At 42.4% G+C, this 19,068-nt stretch overlaps 1 protein-coding gene across 7 annotated transcripts in view; it reads left to right on the top strand.

Moving 5' to 3' along the window:
• LOC135491368 (uncharacterized) overlaps nucleotides 1-19,068 on the top strand; it is a 39,359-nt gene that overhangs the window by 17,971 nt on the left and 2,320 nt on the right. For 5 of the 7 annotated variants that reach the window (XM_064777188.1, XM_064777183.1, XM_064777182.1 and 2 more), the window contains 12 exons: nucleotides 34-255; nucleotides 1,072-1,155; nucleotides 1,877-1,989; nucleotides 2,332-2,478; nucleotides 2,671-2,827; nucleotides 3,136-3,166; nucleotides 6,775-7,242; nucleotides 7,455-16,030; nucleotides 16,290-16,575; nucleotides 16,923-17,034; nucleotides 17,185-17,381; nucleotides 17,644-17,775. In XM_064777188.1, coding sequence (XP_064633258.1) covers nucleotides 34-255; nucleotides 1,072-1,155; nucleotides 1,877-1,989; nucleotides 2,332-2,478; nucleotides 2,671-2,827; nucleotides 3,136-3,166; nucleotides 6,775-7,242; nucleotides 7,455-16,030; nucleotides 16,290-16,575; nucleotides 16,923-17,034; nucleotides 17,185-17,381; nucleotides 17,644-17,775 — 10,525 coding nt within the window. Of the gene's footprint in view, nucleotides 1-33; nucleotides 256-1,071; nucleotides 1,156-1,876; nucleotides 1,990-2,331; nucleotides 2,479-2,670; nucleotides 2,828-3,135; nucleotides 3,167-6,774; nucleotides 7,243-7,454; nucleotides 16,031-16,289; nucleotides 16,576-16,922; nucleotides 17,035-17,184; nucleotides 17,382-17,643; nucleotides 17,776-18,459; nucleotides 18,520-19,068 lie in introns of all 7 variants that reach the window. The other 2 variants (XM_064777185.1, XM_064777186.1) reach the window with 2 other exon arrangements.

Below are 19,068 nucleotides of genomic sequence, written 5' to 3'. Positions count from 1 at the left end.
TTCTAAAATGAAATTATTTCTTGCAATTTTTAGGATGTTAGTACCGTCAGGAAAATTGAAGATGAAGCCACAAAAAGGGGAGAAGAGCAGAAAAAAGCTAAGGAACTTCAGAAATTAAAAAAAATTGCTGACAAAGTTACTGCCCTGACTAACAGAAAAACAAACAAGAAACCATCATCATCATCATCATCATCATCTAGTCAGCCAACTGCTTCTAAGTCATCCAGTCAATCGTCATCGAAATCTGACAAAAAGGTGGGTTATCTGTTCGAATAGGAACATCTGCACCAGTGCTTAGTTGGTATTTGGTAAAGGTGCTGATAATACATGTTTTATGTATGTAGTGTAACTGTAAGAGGCTGCAGTGTATGTAGTGTAACTGTAAGAGGCAGCACTGTAAGTGGCAGTTGCATTTAAAATCCAAACCTTTTGTTGATACATCACTGGAACATTGACTCATTAACAGTGTTCTCACTCATGTCTACTACATACTAAAGCAGACTGATTAGCTTAGATAAGATGATTATAACCCTGATGTATGGTGGGCAGTACTGCAGTCATGAAGGCATTCTGCTTTCTATTGAAAATCTATCTGTCTATGTTTGTTTTGTCGGATTCGTGTCACTTTCCTTTGCATCATCTGCGTGTGGATGGCAGTGCTGATGCATGACAGAAATCTACTAGGTAGAAATGATGACGAGCTCTAAATCTTTCAGAAATCCCAAGTGTTCCAATGTGGATCTTGTGTTATGGACTATTACACAGAAAGAAACTTGCTCCTTCATTTAGAGTATTCTGGTCATAAACGTGAGCCTGCTGCTCATGAAGATGAACTCAAACGCCAGCGGAACAAAGACCGCAGTGTGTGGGATACGCTGTCACGTTTGGGACCTTCTGGCCGATGGAGTGAAAAACGTTCACATTGTGTACGAGTCTTTTGAAAGCATGAAACAACCTCTATTTTTTGCACTGGGTCTTTTAGTTTCAGGTGGTGGTTGTTGTTTATCCAGTTATGCCCCTACACTCTTTAATAACGCTCCTACATTTATTTTGTTCCAACTAACTTTTCAGGAATTTAGCTGTGGAGTCTGTGAAAATGCATACGAGTCTGAGAAGGATTTGAAATGTCATGCCGAATCTAGCGGTCATGAGCCTGTAAGCTCCATATTACTCTTTAATATTGCTTGCGTGTGGTGCTTGGTGGTGTCCTCTTTTCCTTCCTTCCCTATCGTAAAGCCTTTTCTATACTCTCGACAGATAATCTTAGAAATGTTGCTCTTTATGTTTCTTGTTTTTCAGCAAACACTAATTTCATCTTGGAGTCATTCGAACTTTTGTAGCTGCCTCAATGGTCCATCCCTTCTCTTGGGAGAGTTATCTCTCAACTATTCTCACTCTCCTCCAACTCCTCCAGTACTCAACTGTCTTTAAAATCAAGTGTGTGGTAATGCTACTGTGAGCAGAGTTCAATAAGGATTCTGCTGTAGTATTTGCTCACTTTTACTAATGAAAACAGTACTAATTGCACCTTGTTGTCGTTTGCGGTGGTGGTTGTGTTGGCTGTAATGGTATGAGCTGGTCTATTATAGGTTTTAATCAATACCGGGGTCAGGAGGTGCAGAACAATGGAGATGCCGGGGTGTTAAATATGGTGTTGTTGTTGAGCTTGACCAGGTAGCCCCAAAGGTTCCCTCAGCAAGTGACACGCAGTAGAACTGGCAGTGTTCCTGGGGCAAGTTTTGAGATCACACTTTATTTGCTCGGGAAACCTTGACAATACTTTGGGCTGACATTTTGAAGATTGGGGCCATTCAAGACAATTCATTGACTTTCGATATTGCTGCTTTCTGAACCGATTTATAATCTCTGTTTTCAGTCGTCAGGATCATCGCACCATCAGCAGGACAAAGCTTCTCGCTATCATCCATATGGGAGGTCCTCTGAGACAAGTTCCAAGTCGATTACTCGAACTCCCTTTGTGTCTTATCAGTAAGTGGTCATTTTGCAGCATGTTAAAATCTTAGAAAATATTTCATACAACTGGCCCTGGATTCAATCTTATCGTCAGAATATTAGACATTTATACAATGTAGCCTAAAAAATGTATTTCTTGAGGGTTTTATTCTCTTGAAAGGCCATCTGATGGTGGACAGGTCTGACGTAGATTAGAAAGCAGACACGTTGACCCACTATTATAAACTCAACCAAATGTAAACCAAAACCAAATTATGGAATAGATGTCAATTCCCATGACCAGGACAATTTAGCCATCAGCGTTCTGGTGTCTCTGCCCTGTCCTATATTTGTAGTGATGTCACTTGCTATTTTCAGAAATCTGAAAGAACTGACATCTGATATGACTACACCTCAGTACAAGTGGAAAAGGGAACAGGGAGAGCGTTCTTTGGTGAAAGAAGATAGTAAGGGTGCTCGTTTCAAGGACGTCAAGTTTGTTCGATCTACAGAGGATCCGGAAAGGTATACTATCCTTGCAGATAATAGTCTTGTGCTTTTTTCTGAAAAACTATTTCAAATAAGTTGGTTTTTTGAGTATATTGTATTTAAAGCTAACACGCTTTCTCACAGCCGAGCCCTGGCCTCTGCTGACAGTGTAGGCTCTTTTGAGAGGCACTGACCCCAACCATTGCTTGTTTCCTAATGTTGTTTCAGTCGCAGCAAGTTCGACTTGGAGAGTCTGAATGAGCCTGACAAAGATGAGGAAATTGTGGATGAACGGCCGGCCGACTTTGAGGAAAGAAAGACACAAACTGCATTGCTGGCTGAAATAATGGAAGATGATGATGATGATGATAGGGAATCAGTTGTTGTAAGTCATGTTGGGTATTTTCAAATTGTCTTGGGCATCTGACCTCTGGTATCCTTGTCTTCAGGATCCAGGGCGACACAAGTAGAGAATATTATTAATTGTCAGCTGCGTAATGCTTTTTGTGAGGGTGGCCCTTTTCGCTGGGCAAATACATGTAGTCTTCACAAAATGTGTAGAAGAGTTCTCACTTTGTGCCTCTTGTCCTTTGAGTATTCAAGTCATCATGGGTATGGCTGCCTCTTGGAATTGGCTTGGAATCCACCAACTGAAGTTTTATCCTAATTTCATGCAATTTGCTCTACTTACAGGATGCAGGAAACAGTTCAAAAGACGGATCGGGTAAAGTTAAGCCTTCTTCATAGCCAGGGCAAGCTATAGCTTTAGTGACTGTGTTAATATGGACACACACATACTTCTTTTAACTCATTGCGAGTTTCTCAGGCTTTTGTTATGTGCCTTGGTTTTATTCATTGTGGTATCTTGGCTACGACTTCCAGTAAAGGGGATCACACTGTTGAATGAAAGACATTGTCCTCCCTCACAAAACGTATTGGAAACAAGTGAAGACATTCTGTGCTCATCCTTATTGCAGAACTTTTCGGAATATTACTGTTGCTGATGCATCAGAACATTGTCAAGATAAATTCATGGCCTTACTCTTGTCACCAGTGTCATCTTGGACTGACAGACACATTTTACTCAATGAGGGACTTTATTGCCAGAAGGTGGCAGTAATAGCGGTCCGATACATTGCAGAACCAATTGACATGGGCTGAAAATCAAGTGTATTGGACTGTTAAGTATTGCTGACAACTGGTAATAATCCTCACTTCTTGCTCACAAGACTGAGCAATGAAACATTGTCACAGATCAAAGCCTTTTTAGCTTGAACGAAAATATGTCAAAATTTTCTGAAGAATTAGTTCATTGTATCTTTCCTTCATGGCTCCCTGTAACTATTCCCTCTGTAGTGGTGAAGCTGTGTTGTGAAGGAATAGAAAGGCTTGTTTGATTGGTATTCGAGACGTGTCAGCACATTGGCGTGCTGTGGCCAGCTCAAAGAATAAGTCATTTTCATTCCCCATGCAGAACTTCGCCACTAAAGTGGGTGGTTTTGAAACTAGCATGTGTGAAGAACTTTTGTGTGGGCGAAGGTTTGTCCTTGTACACGTTGCACTTGTACTGCAGTATTGTGTTGCAATTCTAGGTCAACAGCTTGCACTACCGGTACTTAAATCTCTTGCAGATTTTAAAATCAAGAGTTAGCAGTTGAAATTCTGGCTCAGTATGCCTGGAGTTTCACTTCAAAAGTACATTGTTGCTTATTGCCTATTTTCTAATTCTCTATATGATGTTACAAGATTGTGAAAGTGTTGTATTTTTCATGGTAATTTTTTGTGATGAGAAAATATTGGAGAACTTACTTGAAAACGTGGACATTTTATGTGCTGTGACTATGAAATATATTGAGGATATTTTATCTGTTCTGTTCACTGCTGACCAAAAGTAAATTATAACAGTTTTATTTTAAAAATCTAGTGTGGTTTGATTCCTATCATGATTAAATTGAGATAAACTTTATGTTTATTGAAGCTTTAGAAGAATTTGGAGTTCTTCCAAGAATCTCAGTTGAGCTTTGAAAACAATGCACTAACTTCGAATAATTGAAAAAGAAATTGATTCTCAATCTATGTACATGTCAATAATTTCTGGTGATTGTTCTTGTGTGCTGTTACAGTACATGTGGCATTTGGTTTTAGAGTATTTGCTTTCTTGCTACATTTTATCTCCATTTCTTGCCAAAATTTGTTTTTCGCGAATTTGTATTTCACTCACTCGTCTGTCTTATTATACTACAAGTAACTGTGGTATTTCACTGGGCATAATTTTATAATTTTGCCAAATTTCGGTAAGACGTGGAAATTTTGAGCATTTTAATCAGAATCCAGGACATACATGTAGCAATATATTGCTATATTTCGACAAAATATTTTGTAAAGCTGAAAATTGGAGGCACATAGTTGGCAGACAAAATAATGGCATATGCAAATCTGTTGAAAAACGAAAAGGTGGGTCATTTTTTTAACACAGTCACTTTGATATCAGCTGCTCCCTTCGCTTGTTTCCCTGTACATAGCTCTCTCATGCTTCGAAAATTAGGCAATTATGTCGAGTAGAGGTGATGCTGGGTACTTTTTTAGCATGCCTAATGGTATCTCACTATCTGGTGTAATCTGCGAGAAAAACTTTTTGGGAGGTTTTTTAGTTACTTTTATTGATGTTTAAAAGTTATGAACTGAGAGATGGTGTGTATAATGTACATGTAATGATACATGATAATGTACATGTAATGATACATGATCATGACTGTTGTCTCATTTTGATTCACATTTGGAAAGCAATATTGTTGATCCTGGGAAAATCATTCCTCAGGTTCAGTTGAGAAATTTCATGAAACACGAAACCTTTTTCCAACTACATATGTACATGTAAATGAAAATTATCATAAACAAGAAAACCTCATCCTTAATAGCATGATTGTATAATTGGAGAAAATGACTTTTGCTTACATGTGTGTGTTGTAAGTTTTGTGACTAACCCCACTGTACAATAGTAGTAGTAGTAGTAGTAGTAGTAGTAGTAGTAGTAAAGTTATCCTCGTAGAATTTTGCACCTTCAATTGTACATCTGCTGCATGCTGTGTGCTGTCCTGCCTTCTATATGCTTCCATACTTGTCAGCTACTGCAAACCTGGATATATTTATGTGCCTTCCTTTTCTGTATATATAAATATTTGCCACGAAAAAGAAAATAACTTATGCTGAGTTGTCAAAAGGTTATGACACTGGGAAAAAAATTGGCCACAAATATATCCAGGTAAACAGTATTTCTGTTTTTATTACCAGTATGCTTTCATTGACCTTGTAAATAGTGTGACTACGGGCTGAATGTGACGTGTCGTGTTGTAGGGTTTGTAAACAATGGGGTTGAATTGATCTGGAATTAGCAGTTAGCGATAAGGAGAGAGTGATTTATACAAAACTAATGCCATGCTATGTTGCCTTTCTCCTCTGGCCACTAGTCGGTGTCTTCGTGCAGGAAGTTTTAGTTGCTCAGCAGAAAAATTTCACAAGTAATTTGTACAGAAATTTTATGCTTTGTTGAATCTCATATGAGCTAATACTTTGTTCGAAATTATCAAAAATAAAGAAAATGGAGTTTCTATTTTTTGTCATTGCTCTTGTTGTCTTGATCTTTTGGTGGTTTAGAAAATTGGTGTCTCAGTATCAAATTGTAATGATGCTGCCGTGGGTTGGAAAAGAAAAATGCAAAGAACTACATTGACTGGCATTGCAACCACTGAAGAATTCCTCCATACATACATCTGAAAGTATACAGAATCTGTATCCAGAGTGGTTTACACCTCAGTCCACAACATAAATATTTTCAAATAGTCAAGATATTGATAAACAGTCGAGGTATTTTCTATCTAGATCCTTCTTCAGCTAGAATACAATGTCACTGATGGGATGCGAGGTTAGTAGTAGAATGCGCTCTGACAAAGTTTGTTGAAATTTGAGCAAGCTGGTGTCTTACCCTGTCCCTGTACTGAATCGGTTGCATGGCCTGGATAGAGACCGTGTCATTATCACCTCGCTCAAACCACTGGAGTCCCTATACCCTAATATCCTGCGCGAGAGAGCATGGTGCTATTCCTTTTCAGAGGTTGCCAAATCCAAATCAAAGCCCCCATTGTTACACTCAGCCCAATTTGGCTTGCTAATCGATCTTGGGAGGCATGATGCAGGGGTGATCCATCCAAGAAAGACCAAGAGCCCCAGTTATTAAATAGGGACATGTCGGCAATATTCGGACTTTAGGGTAACAGCTGTAGGGTCACCCCCTGCAGTATTAAGCTGTCTGACCTGCAGTATTCTCTTCTGCAGATTGGAGTGGTGATGACGACCCACTTGAGGACAAAAAGATGTTGAAGGTCATTGGGATGAAACCTCCAAATGAACGAATCTTGGAACCAGAGGACTACTCCTTTGAAGTCGAGAGGACGACGCAAAGCTATGCTGCGCTGCTACGTGGTGGGATACTTGGTAGGCCACCGAAGCATCCAGAATTGCCAGCTGATTTTCCCCCTGAACCACTAGGTGACCGTCCCCCAGAACCTCCAGCCGATACTCCTGAGGAGTTGGATGATGATGCGTTCAGTGGAGAAGTAGCTGAACCAGTGCCTGAACTAGAGCAGTCCAGTGGAGTTTTGTTTAGAAGTCTGAGTGTCCCTGACCCGTCGGCTGCCGAGAAAGAAGATAACAAACATCTGGTCAGAAGTATGAGTGTAGCTGAAGGCGAGAGAAGAAAGGGATACCGGTTACATAGGATTGATGTTGACTTGAGGGAGAAAGGTCAGTTGGATAAGTACCAAAATGTTATATTTTGGGATTGGTTTATCTGAATGCCTGGAAATAGTTTAACTTTGAGGGGTGATGAACACTATTTGACAGCTCCCTTCTTGGTACAAAATGACAACGTTTGCTTCATCTTGTTTATCTCATAAATTGCTATTAAGTGATTTATCAGCTCTTTCCTAACTTTCCTCTCTTTTCATTATTTTCAGTCTATGAAGCAAATCAAGATGTCACTGCTGATACTCTACTAGAGTCTAAAGTCAACACTGACCAGGATCCACGCCGTCAGAAGAAGGATTACTGCAAACCAAAATTCAACGTTGAGGATTGCTGGAAAAAGGTGGATCTGAAGTCCCCACTTTTGTCTAATCTGGTGATCACGATAACACGTGGTGATAACGAGGACGATGAGACTGATGAAGATGAAATTCCGCAGTTTGCACCCATCATCAAAATGGAGCCGAAAGAAGAGGCAGAGTTGTTTGATAGTAGGATGGGACTTGATGACTGTTTAAGTCGAGATAATGAGCCCAGACCTCAAGAAGAACAGATGGTGCCAGATTTATTCTCGCCTCAGCTTGATCCGCAGATTCCTGCAGGGCCTTCCCAGCCGACGATTTTCCCACTCGAGGTCAATGTGAGGACCCCACAACCAGATATGAACCAGTTTGTGGTGAATACATCCTATTGGGATTCACAACACCAGTTAGGGCCTGCCGGTGGGAGGCAAGACATTGGGCAACTCGGGGTGAGACCAGGTCCATTGGTTGATCCAAGGAGCAGGCTGCCTAATCCGTCTCCGAATATGGGAGTCCCCTTCAGCAGATCACTGATCAAAACGGAACCACCGATGCCATCGGGAGCCCATTGTGCTGCTCCTAATACTGAAATTCAGCATGCTCTGAACCTGCTGAAGCAGTGTGGTTTAGATTTGCCACCAAGCCAAATGACCATGCTGTGGTCAAGTCTACAGGGAGACAACCAGCCACAAAATGAACCAAACTGCAGACAAGGTCAAGGTTCTACTCCAAATGAGAACATCCCATCTTCCATATCAAATATTGCCAGTCATATTCCTGGCATTGGGAATCTCAACATGACGCCCTTTGTCGACACTGCGGTTTACCCTACTCCTGTCAGTTCCGGATATGGTGGGTACCCAGTGAGTGAAGCCTCTCAGGATGAAAGCAGCAAAGGAAAATACACATGTAGCCAGCAGCCAATTGTTTTCGATTACCAGCATTCCAGTGTGAAAGGATACCAAGAACGGGGAACTCCTCCAAGGTTCAGAGCCGACCAGACCTCCCCAAGGAGGAGGAATAGCAGAGAAGGACACAGCCCAAGGGATCTGCTCAGCCCAAGGAGTCCCAGGGGTGATAACTTCCTCAATATGTCAGCATTTGATTCTGAAGAAATGTCTCGAAGTCATAGTAGTCACAGTGCAGGTCGATCAAGTAGACATGATTCCAGTCCTGGCCACTCTAGAAGTGATGCCAGTCCTAGTTGTTCAGGATTAAAAGATTCCAGTAGCCCTCGTAGGCCAAATCGAGAAGAGTCTAGTTCAAGTAGATCTGGCCGAAATCAGAGTCCACGTCTGTCCAGTAGGAGAGAGTCGAGTCCCAGTCGTCCTGGAAGAAATTCTAGTCCTCGCCAGAGTAGGAATGAGTTGAGTCCAAGTCGAACTAGAAGGAATTCCAGTCCCCGCAAGTCAAGTCCAAGAGAATCTAGTCCAAGTCGTCCAGGAAGAAATTCCAGTCCTCGGCAATACAATAGGAGAGAATCCAGTGCAGGTCGTGAAGGTCGTAACAGTCCCCACCCATCAAGTAGAAAGGACTCAAAGTTGAGTCTTTTGGAATCTAAAAACAGAGAAAGAAATCCTGAGAGAAAAGACTTTGATGCAAACAGAACTGGCAGAAATCCCAGTCCAAAACAATCCAGTAAAGACCACAGTCCTTCCGGAAAAAAAGATTTAAGTCCAGGCCATTCAAGGACTGTTAGTCCTAGGCAATCCAGAAGGGATGAATCCAGTCCTGGCCCATCGGGAAAAAACAGTGACAGGATAAAAGAAAGCCTGGATGTAACTGTATCATCTACTGGTTCCAGTACGCCTTTGCTAGATGATACTGATGATGATGTACTCATAATCCAGACAAGTGATACAGTGATAAGACCAAGCAGAGGATTTCAGAGTGGGGACACTGTCGTTGTCCAACAGAGTGATAGCATTAGAATTGAGCAGGCCAAAGACAATGATGACGTTATTATTGTTCAAAGAACTCATCCGAGTGATGATGTGATCATCACACCAGCAACCTCTTTTACATCAGCAGTGAGACAAGTGGACTGCGAAGATGTGGTTGTCATCCAGCAGAGTGGCAATGTTAGACTTGAGCCTGCAAGAGTTTCAGATGGTGACATCATTGTTGGTAAGAAGAGTGATGTAGCGGTGATGGTGCAGGAGAGAGGTCAGACTGATAATGAAACTGGTGGCAACAGTCAGAGTGATTCAAGTAAGCCAGGACAGGAAAATAAAAACAGATATGACGTCATCATTATTGGAGAGAGTCCTGAAAAGGAGCCGAAAGGGGCAGTTAGTATGCCTGGGTCGCCAATAAAATTTGCTGCTAGGAAGAAAATGGAGGCTATGAAGGCATTCATAGCTAAAACCAAGCAACGTGAGGACACAAAGAAGCTTGAGGAGACAAAGAAAGAGGCAAAAAAGAAAGAGCCAATTAAACTAGATAAGAGTCATGGTACAGTAAAGTCTGAAATGGATCGGTTCAGGCAAATGGAGAGAGCAGTGCTTTCGAAGACCAACTATAATTTTAACACTATGAATATTGGAGCGCTCGGTAAGGCTTTGAGTGGTGATGAGTGCAAGGCACACTTGTTTCAGCTACGCACACCTCTTGCTGAAGATGCTAGAAATCTTGGAGAAATCAATAAAGTATTGCTGTCTGCATACGAGAAGTTTGATGAGGAAATGGTGAAGAATCGTTTGGATTCATTCACTTTTGAAATTGATGCCATGAAGTCACAAGCCATTGGACTAGACTCAAGTTTAAGTGATTGTCTTTATGATTCTCAGATATCTTCGACTAACACCTCGCCTGAAAAAAAGGCAGTGTCTAAAAGACTTCATGATGATTTTACTGTATCTCCGCATTTCCGTCCACTGCACAGTTTATTCAAGAAAGATTTGACGAGCTCTTTGGGTGAGCACCCCGTTGATTCTGTCACCCAGGGAGTATTGAAAGAAATCTATGATAAGCTGAATCGGTGTGGGTCGCTTGGAAGCACGATTGAATCTGTCAAAGAAGAAGCTTTGCAGAACTGGGAAAATGAGTACGGATCACTTGCAAGTGATCCAGACTATTGGTGTCCCAAGGCAAAAATGCCAGAAGAGATTACACCCCATCTGAGACCTCTCATACTCTGTCCGAAACGTAGATTAGATGAGATCGATGGCATCTCCAAGACAGTCCAAGGAGAAATATTCAACACACTCCTAAAGCTCTCTGACTTGGCCTTTGAAGATGTAGACCATACGGAAGCAATATCATGGGAACAAGAGATTCCATCTCCCATACGAGCGAGTCCAATAAAGTCTTCACGGAACGGCTCTTACTGGCTCAATATGCCTATTGGACAACAGTTTTTGGCTCCACATAGTTTGTCAACACCTGGAGCACTTCCACTTGGTCCAACTGCAGAGTCAATTAAGAATGCTGTCATCGATTTAACAGAAGAGGCTGAGTCCTTATTGCAGCCACTTAAAATTGACACTGGCCCGACGTTTGATGCCTTACCAGACTTGATGTATTCACCAAGCGATCCTACACAGGATAGCCCTACCAAGAAATATAGTTCTCATTACTTACGAGAAGATAGCTGGGTTAAAAAGCCTAGAAGATTCAGAGAGAGCCCCCAGGCAAAAATGCATCATGAGACCTCTACGACACGTAGATTTCGAGAAAGCCCTAAAGCGAGAGTGCATAGAGAGTTGAGCCCTCAAAGAAAGGGACCAAAAGAAGATAGAAGGGTCAAACGTATGCTTGCAGATATTGATGGTTACAGCAAATGGGAACATGTAGAAGTGTCAAGTTCAGAAAGTGATATCGTTAAACCCTCTGTTGAAACTGATGATGATGACCTTGGCATCTCTGACTCATCGTTGCCTAGCTACAGCCCTGAGCAGAAGGTTGAGTTACCAGATACTTCTGCAGTTGTGAGAGGAAAAAGCCATGCCCTCTACAGCATTGCCATGATGAATACAGACCAAAAACATGAATCTTCAGAGTCTGAGTCTGACCTTCTTAGCCAGATTGAGATGGCAATTGCAGAAAGTCTTCAGCCTCCTCGAACCAAGGTACGAACGCACGCCAAGAGAAAGCGCTCAAGTCAGGATACTGGTAATGCTGTTGATGACATCACTGATAGCGATGATATCGTGGGCTCTGATACAGACAGTGAATCTGATTCTGATACTTTTGCCAGGCCTACAGCATCCAAGCCTATCGGTGAGGAGAAGGAGCCTGTAATGAAGCCTGCCAGTGAGGCAGAGCGAAGTACTGAAGGAAAGCCTCTTCGTCAATTCAAACCTGTGGCTACTGAGGTGAAACCAGATCCTAATGATATGTTCAGCGTAGAGGAACCAGAATTTACTCCGAAAGTGAGCATTACCAAGTCAGGCAGTACTGATGAGTCAACTGTGACTTGTCATGACACAAAGTTGGCTGATACCACTGAAGCTCTCACCGGGTCCTCTACGAAAGACAGTTCCTTCAAAGAAGTTGACCAGATTGGGGAAAGTACTCGAATCTTGCCAGCAAAGTTTAAGTTAGATTTTAAGCCTGGGAAAGACCAAACTGCTTCACCAGAAAAGCAACGTTTCACGGAGGAGGTTGTTGAAGATAATCCTGACCCAATTCCGAGGAAGAGTCCAGAACTAGGTGACATGCTGAAAATGAGGTATCCTAACTTGACGGCTCAAGACCAAAGTCAGGGTCGGGGTAACCGAGGTCGTGGTTACTTTGCCAAAAGAGGTGGGAGAAGGGCTCATGACATGGATGCAGAGGAGAGGAAAAGAAGGAGAGCTGCAGCTGAGGCAAAGGCAGAGTTGATAGATGATTACATGGAGTTCGATATTGACAAACATGCTGATGTTGTTGAAGAGAAAAAGAGTGTTACATGTAGTAATGCTGGGACGTTGAAATCCAGTCCTATGAAAGGAAAGAATCTTCTGTTAAAAGCTTTTAGACAGATGGTGCAAACAAAGAAGCCAGCTGGTCTTGCTGAACTCGGGAAACATTATGAGAATGTCAAAGGGTTTTCTGCAACTGACTCCATCGACACAACTGATGGTGGAGTTCCAGGTTGCAATATATTCTGCATGGAACAGGGGCAAGATAGGACTTCCAAATCTATGAAGCCTGGAGATATCCCTCTTCCTGGTATGAAAAGTGCCAAAGATCGTTCTGCTGAAACACTGAGATATCATCACTCGCATAGCTGCAGTCCTACCAAAGAATCACAAGAAGACACTTTCACCTCTATCAAGGAACACACATGTAGGGGCAGCCCAAGACAGTTAGGGATGTCAAAGTCTCCTGTTAGGCACTCAGACGAATTGTCCTCGGCCCCTAAAACGAGAGCAAGAATGCTGCTGGAGAAGGAGAGGCTAGAAATCACTGGGTCTGAAGCTGGGTCTGCACCTCCTAAAACAAGGGCAAGGATGTTGCTTGAGTTGGAAAGGCTTGAAGGACAAGAACCAGGAAGTTCATTACAACGCAGAGGATCCTCTCCTGCCTCAGCCTCCTCAAATGCAACAACTAGAAGATCATCAAGGGAGGTTTTGTCACCATCATACTGGACGCCTGCTGATGAGCATCTAGAGGGGAAGTCTCATGATCGTTTTAACCGCTGCTTTAGAAGTCGGCGGTCATATAAACATGAAGGCACATTAGACCGCCCACCACGCTATGCAGGAGATGATGATAGGTTACAGCGACAAGGTTCTGTGACTGAGAAATCTAGTCAGATATCCTATTCTCCTGGTTCTGACAGACGTCGACGGTCTAGAAGATCGCCAAGTTCGGAAAGTGACTCCAGGGGACGATCAAGGCAAGTGATTGACGGTGCAAAATCAAAAGAGATCCAGCATTTTGATGACAGTTTGAACAGCCTATTTGGCCTGAATCTTTCCTCTGGCAGCTCAAGGAGGTCAACACAGACAGCTGAAGATTCAACTCCTAAGTCGACCCACCTTCATGCGTTATCTGAAATGTCACTTTCTCTCTATAACAAACACGGTCAAGTTACAATACATGATACCACACCATGTGAGAGTGATGTATCAGATTGGGCCAGTACACCTGAACATTCTGCTTACTCTGTTGGAAGTGAGGATAATGTGTCCTCAAGCAGCAGTTTTGACTCGGATACAGATGTCTCCATGAGTGAGACCGAGGAACAGAAAAAAGTCACAGAAAGTGAAGAAAAGCCCAAAGAAAGATCTCAAGAAAGATCTGAGAAGTCGAGAACACCAGAAACGGATTCTATTGAAAAAGACAAAGAACATGAGGATATCGAGATCCTCATGCATGCCAGAAAAGTGCTTGGCGATCACAGAGTATTGTCACCATCCAAAGTTGCGCCCTTGAAGAGGGAACAAGTTCCTTGCACATCACTGATAGAGAGCCCAATAAAGAAAAAATGCAAGGATTTGCCGAATGTGGAGAAAGTGGTCTCGGCTTTAGTGGATGATGTGGAAGAGGATGGTGGCGAAAGGAACACTAGCAAGCGAGCCCAGAAGACTAAACGACAACGGGTGTTCTTGCGAAGGAAAGGATTTGATTCTGCCTCTGACTCAGGAAATGGTGATGAACCTGATGGGGGCTCCATATCAACCTCTGCTACCGAATTGGAACCAGCAGCTGGGAAGTCAGATTACCTGAATACTGATCCGGTACCAAATAAGCATGCAGAATCTGAACTTATTGGCAAGAGTCGAAGCTTATCTATCCATACTCCGTCTCTACCAAGTGGGGGTGACAAACCTGGAGAAGTCTCAGAATCAAAATCTGTCCCTGTCAAATTTGGAAGTCCATGTCCAGCCAGTTGCACCTCACGTAACGTGGTGCACCAATCTCTCCAGCAGCATGATTCTCGGTCAAAAACTCCACCTCGTATAACTGGGAAACATTCAAGATCAAGGTCAGACTCAAGGAGTCGAAGTGGCTCAAGATCAAAATTTTCAAAAAGGCAGTCATCAAGGAGGTCACGGTCACGCAGTTCTAGAGTTTCCGTATCTCGCCGGTCAAGGTCACGCAGTCCTAGGCATTATAAATCGAGAAGGTCGCGGTCACAAAGTCCCAGGTACAACAAATCCAGAAGGTCAAGAAGTCCTCAGCGCCGGGCATCACGAAGGTCAAAAAGTCCCAGACGCTACTCTACCAGACGGTCAAGAAGTCCACCAAGCAGGTCAAGGTCACAAAGTCCTCGCCACCACTCCTCAAGAAGTTCATCTCGTAATAGGTCAAGAAGTCCTGGTCAGGGGTCTAGGACCCAAAGCCCTGGGCAGTTGAAAAAGCTTCGTGACTGCAGGTCCATTGATCCATATGACTATCATGCAAGACCAGAAGGTCCTTATTACCAATACACATCGGGTAACATCAGCAAAGATTCTACGAAGCCAGGTGAAAGTTATTCGACAGGAGTAAAAGTGGATGTCACCAAAAGTATTGAAATGATGCTCAAGGCTGAGAAAGAGAAGTGTGCTGCAAAACAAGCTGCAGCTACTCCACCTGTTTATGATACAATATCTACAGCTAGTTCCTTCAGTGAAGAGTTGGAAGACGGTGAGATTTGTGATGACTCAGACGATGGTGTTGCAGATGATCCGAAAACCAAGTCAGCTGTGGCAGGGAAGAGAGCGATGTCCTCTACTTCTAAATCTATGTCCCGACACAGTAACTACCACCACAGCTCAAGCGGAAGTCGCAGGAAAAATGAACATTCAAGTCATAGAAATGAAAGAGAAAGAAAGGACTCTGATGGGCGGTATCAATCTCGTTTTGGTACGAGAAGAGGGAAGCGTGGGGGACGACCACGTTCTTCTACTGAAGGGTCGGAGAAGCCTTCCAGTAGCTCTAGATCAGAAACAGGAAAGGACTCGACAAGTATTAGCACGAGAAGACAGTCAGGGGAAAGAGCAAAGAGGTCCTCTGTAGATGATGCTAAGGTGGTCCATTCACCAGCAAGAAATGAAATTATCAAAATAACGATAACAAATGAAGTGCACCAGCCACAGCCGCCATCTCCCATTAAATTCTCGTTCAGGAAGAAAGCGACAAAGTTAGAGCAGCAGAAGTCATCAGGTTATTGGGATGCAGAGACTTCTCAGGATAGCCCTGAAACTGCTTCAGCATCTATCAAGATCGAACGAAACGAATCTCAATATGATATGACAAGAAGTAGCCAAGACAACTCTGAAGTGGCAGGGTCAAATATGGAGACAACTGGAACAGAATCGGTCAAGCATGGGTCCCCAATTCGGAGGACTACAAATTTAAAGGTAGACAAGATGGCATTGAAATCAGTTGATGGAAGACGATCATCAGATCTTGTGAAATTGATGGGTTCTCCAAGAGATGATGCAGTCCATGAAACCAACACTAATCCTGCTAAAAGGCAACGCATCCAAAACAAGAGTCCAGAATCTGACCAGCCAAAGACTTATGCCTATGTGTGCAACACCATTGATGACACTGCTGACCTTGTCAAGGTGAGCCTTCAAATACTTTGTTTCTCTTTTATTATGTCCCTTGAGTTACTTTATATCAGAATCTCCTAATTATAGTTATTATATATTTCTAGATTATAGCTGCTTCAGAACATTTTGCCAAAAAACTGATCAGTGCGTTATCAGAGTCAACAGGGCAGCAGATTAAATGAAACCAAGGACAATGCCAGCTATAATCATTTTCTCCATCTGAAATACTTTTTAGCATATTTTCACTGTGATTTATCTGTTCTCTTTTCAGCAACAACTCACCAGCCAGAATATCCAGCTATTTGATCCGTACAACATCCAGTCTCTTTACCCAAAAGATGTCACCACAGAAATTCTTGTCTTCATCCTTGAAGAGGATATACCAAGAGCCAACCTCATCCCTAATCTTCTGGTTCTAAAGAAAGACCCACAGGTAGTTTTCTGTCCTTATACGGATGTATCAGAAATCCAGGAAGGCACATATCGAAGAGGGGCATTGTTTAGTCAAGGAGGAATGGTCGTGCCTGATGAGGATATACTGTTGGATTGTTCACCAGGTAAGAACTGACTGATGTTTATCTTTCATCGAAACTGGGAATTTGGAAAAAGTGCCTTGCACTTGCTTGGTATTATAAATAGGCTCCTGGATTTGATCTCTTGCTGAAATGAAACCTTACAACACAAGGGATTGACCCCTCAAGCCACAAAAAGTTACACTGTAGTTCTTCTCTTTATATGGTTTAATTTAGAGGTAATGGTCAGATTCTGGACTCTTGTTTTGGATGCGTTACCTTTTAGCAGGAGTAGTGTAGGTTTCATGGACTGCATCATCTCTTGGAGAACCCAGATTCAACAGGAAAACTGCTTGCCAACGCTGACCTAAATGTTTCTCCCAATATTGCAGATCACTTGAAGTCTGCGCTGGAAGACATGCTAGAACAGCAACGCTGCGGCAACGAGTGGAGTGTTAAAGTTCATTCACAGGTCATCTGTAAACTGGCAGAACAGGCAAAGAAGTAAGTAGACACTTGAATACTTCAACCCCCTTTCCTTTGAATAAATAGAGGGTGTTACATATTGCACAAATCATTGGATGAACAACACTGGATACAAATTGTTTTTAAAGCAGACTGTTCGATGTTTTAATGATGAGTTTTCTCTTTCAGCAATGAAGCCGGCATCTCCAAGAGAGCACGAGTCATCCTAGAGCTGCTCACCACCTATAGAAATGAGGGGATCGTCGAGCTTCTTGCCAAGCACAAGTGTGACATGCATCCCAAACCAGCGCAAGAATACCTGCCATGTTTGTTAGAGCTGCAGCGTAAACACTGTTCTTCATACAGATTCACCATCATGCTCAGTGGTGAGTTTTGATTTATGTCCCTTTTGACTTGTTTGCCTTCTAGGACTTCTATTTATCATTATAACAAGAATGGAAAAGATACATTGTAAGCTTTAAATTGTTGAACTATGACCTACTGCTTAGAGCATTATGCAGTTATGCTTGAGCCAAAAGGGTACAGTGAGGTGAGGCTTTGCATTAACACCTGGGTCCATTGATGGCAAAAGGTCGTAGGTTTTGCACTTTACCTGTCTCAGGAGAGCCGTTTTTAATTCTTCTTCAGACCTGAACAAGATCACCTCGGCTGGAGCCATCAAGCCGTTTCAGAGGAATGCCATTGGAGTCGTAAACCTAGAAGAGATGTTGGCTGAATACTTTACGCAAAACCAAGAAAAGAAGCAACAGAAAGTCACAGGTAATGAGGAAGGGGAGTTTTAATGGATCCCTGTCGATGGCGCTGTTATTCAAGTACCTTTTCAGGCTCCTTATGGAGTTTGTAACAACAACACCAACGAACAGATTTGGTTATAGCTTCGCATATCAACAACCTTGCAAGTGACTCTGGCATAATGAAACGATCATGAAAAACACATGCAGCACAGCATATCAAGAAACGATCATGAAAAACACATGCAGCATAGCATATCAAGAAGAACTTGCTGATGTCGCATTGTCTGACGTTCACCTCGAATGACGTCACACAGGACGCTGTGTATGAGCCTGAAAAGGCACCTGCTCATGCATCTCCTGTTGGATTCGATTCACCATTTGATTTATTTGTTATGGCTTCTGTGATGTTTGTACTCGTGTCTTAAAGCAAAGTGTCCTACGTGTAGTATGTTTAAAGTGAGCAATGTACAACTTTATGACTCAAGTTTACTTGGAAGAAAAATTTCTGTCCTGCTTCTTCTCCTTGCACATGGTTTAGTCTAGAAACATTAGTTTCTTACAATGCATACAATGATTATTATGCTGTTGATATGAGATGGCATTTAAAAGGGACTGAGAGGTTAAGAAAGCTTCTTCGGAGATTGTTTTGCTTGCTGTTACATACCTTGCACTTTCTAACCCATCACAATCCACCTATTTTCATTTAAAGCCTATAGATTCAGGTATTAGTGGGGTCCTGGCCGTAGGCCAAGGGAAATGTCAAGCCCAGGTAAAGAATTAATGAGTTGTGTATGCTGTTAAAATCAACTGCATGAGTGCACTTTTGCACATTATAACAAATACTAACGAAATTCACAGCAGCATGTTGTCAGTGTTTTGTGTTTATGGAATAATTCTACATGTATTCTATGAACAGACCTTACTAATGAAAGGCAAACATCTAACAGTAGACTTGTCCTTTTCAGGATATGAGCCTCAGAGATATATCTTCATTTCCACAGCTACCTTTCAAGTCTGCATTCTATCATATTCTTGTTGGTTTTCTGAGCTCCTTCTATAAGCCTTTAGTTTCAGTCACGTTTTCCAATAACTTGCACTGCCCCTCCCTCTCTCAGGTGACAAAGAGGGTAACCCTCTTGCTTCGAGATAGGGTTCCTCAATATTCTCCTGCTTGCTGCGAGTTCAACTTGACTAACGTTTGTTGTGTCTATCAGATCAAATGATCACAGTGTAACAAGTGCACTGGAGGCATGCAGTATTGTAATCATGCATTAGTCTACATGCATGATTCTACTTGCCTTGTGGTTCACTCGCTGTC

This window comes from Lineus longissimus, chromosome 7 (assembly GCF_910592395.1).
Source record: "Lineus longissimus chromosome 7, tnLinLong1.2, whole genome shotgun sequence".
Classification (NCBI taxonomy): domain Eukaryota; kingdom Metazoa; phylum Nemertea; class Pilidiophora; order Heteronemertea; family Lineidae; genus Lineus; species Lineus longissimus.
This window is presented reverse-complemented; position numbering and strand designations above follow the sequence as displayed.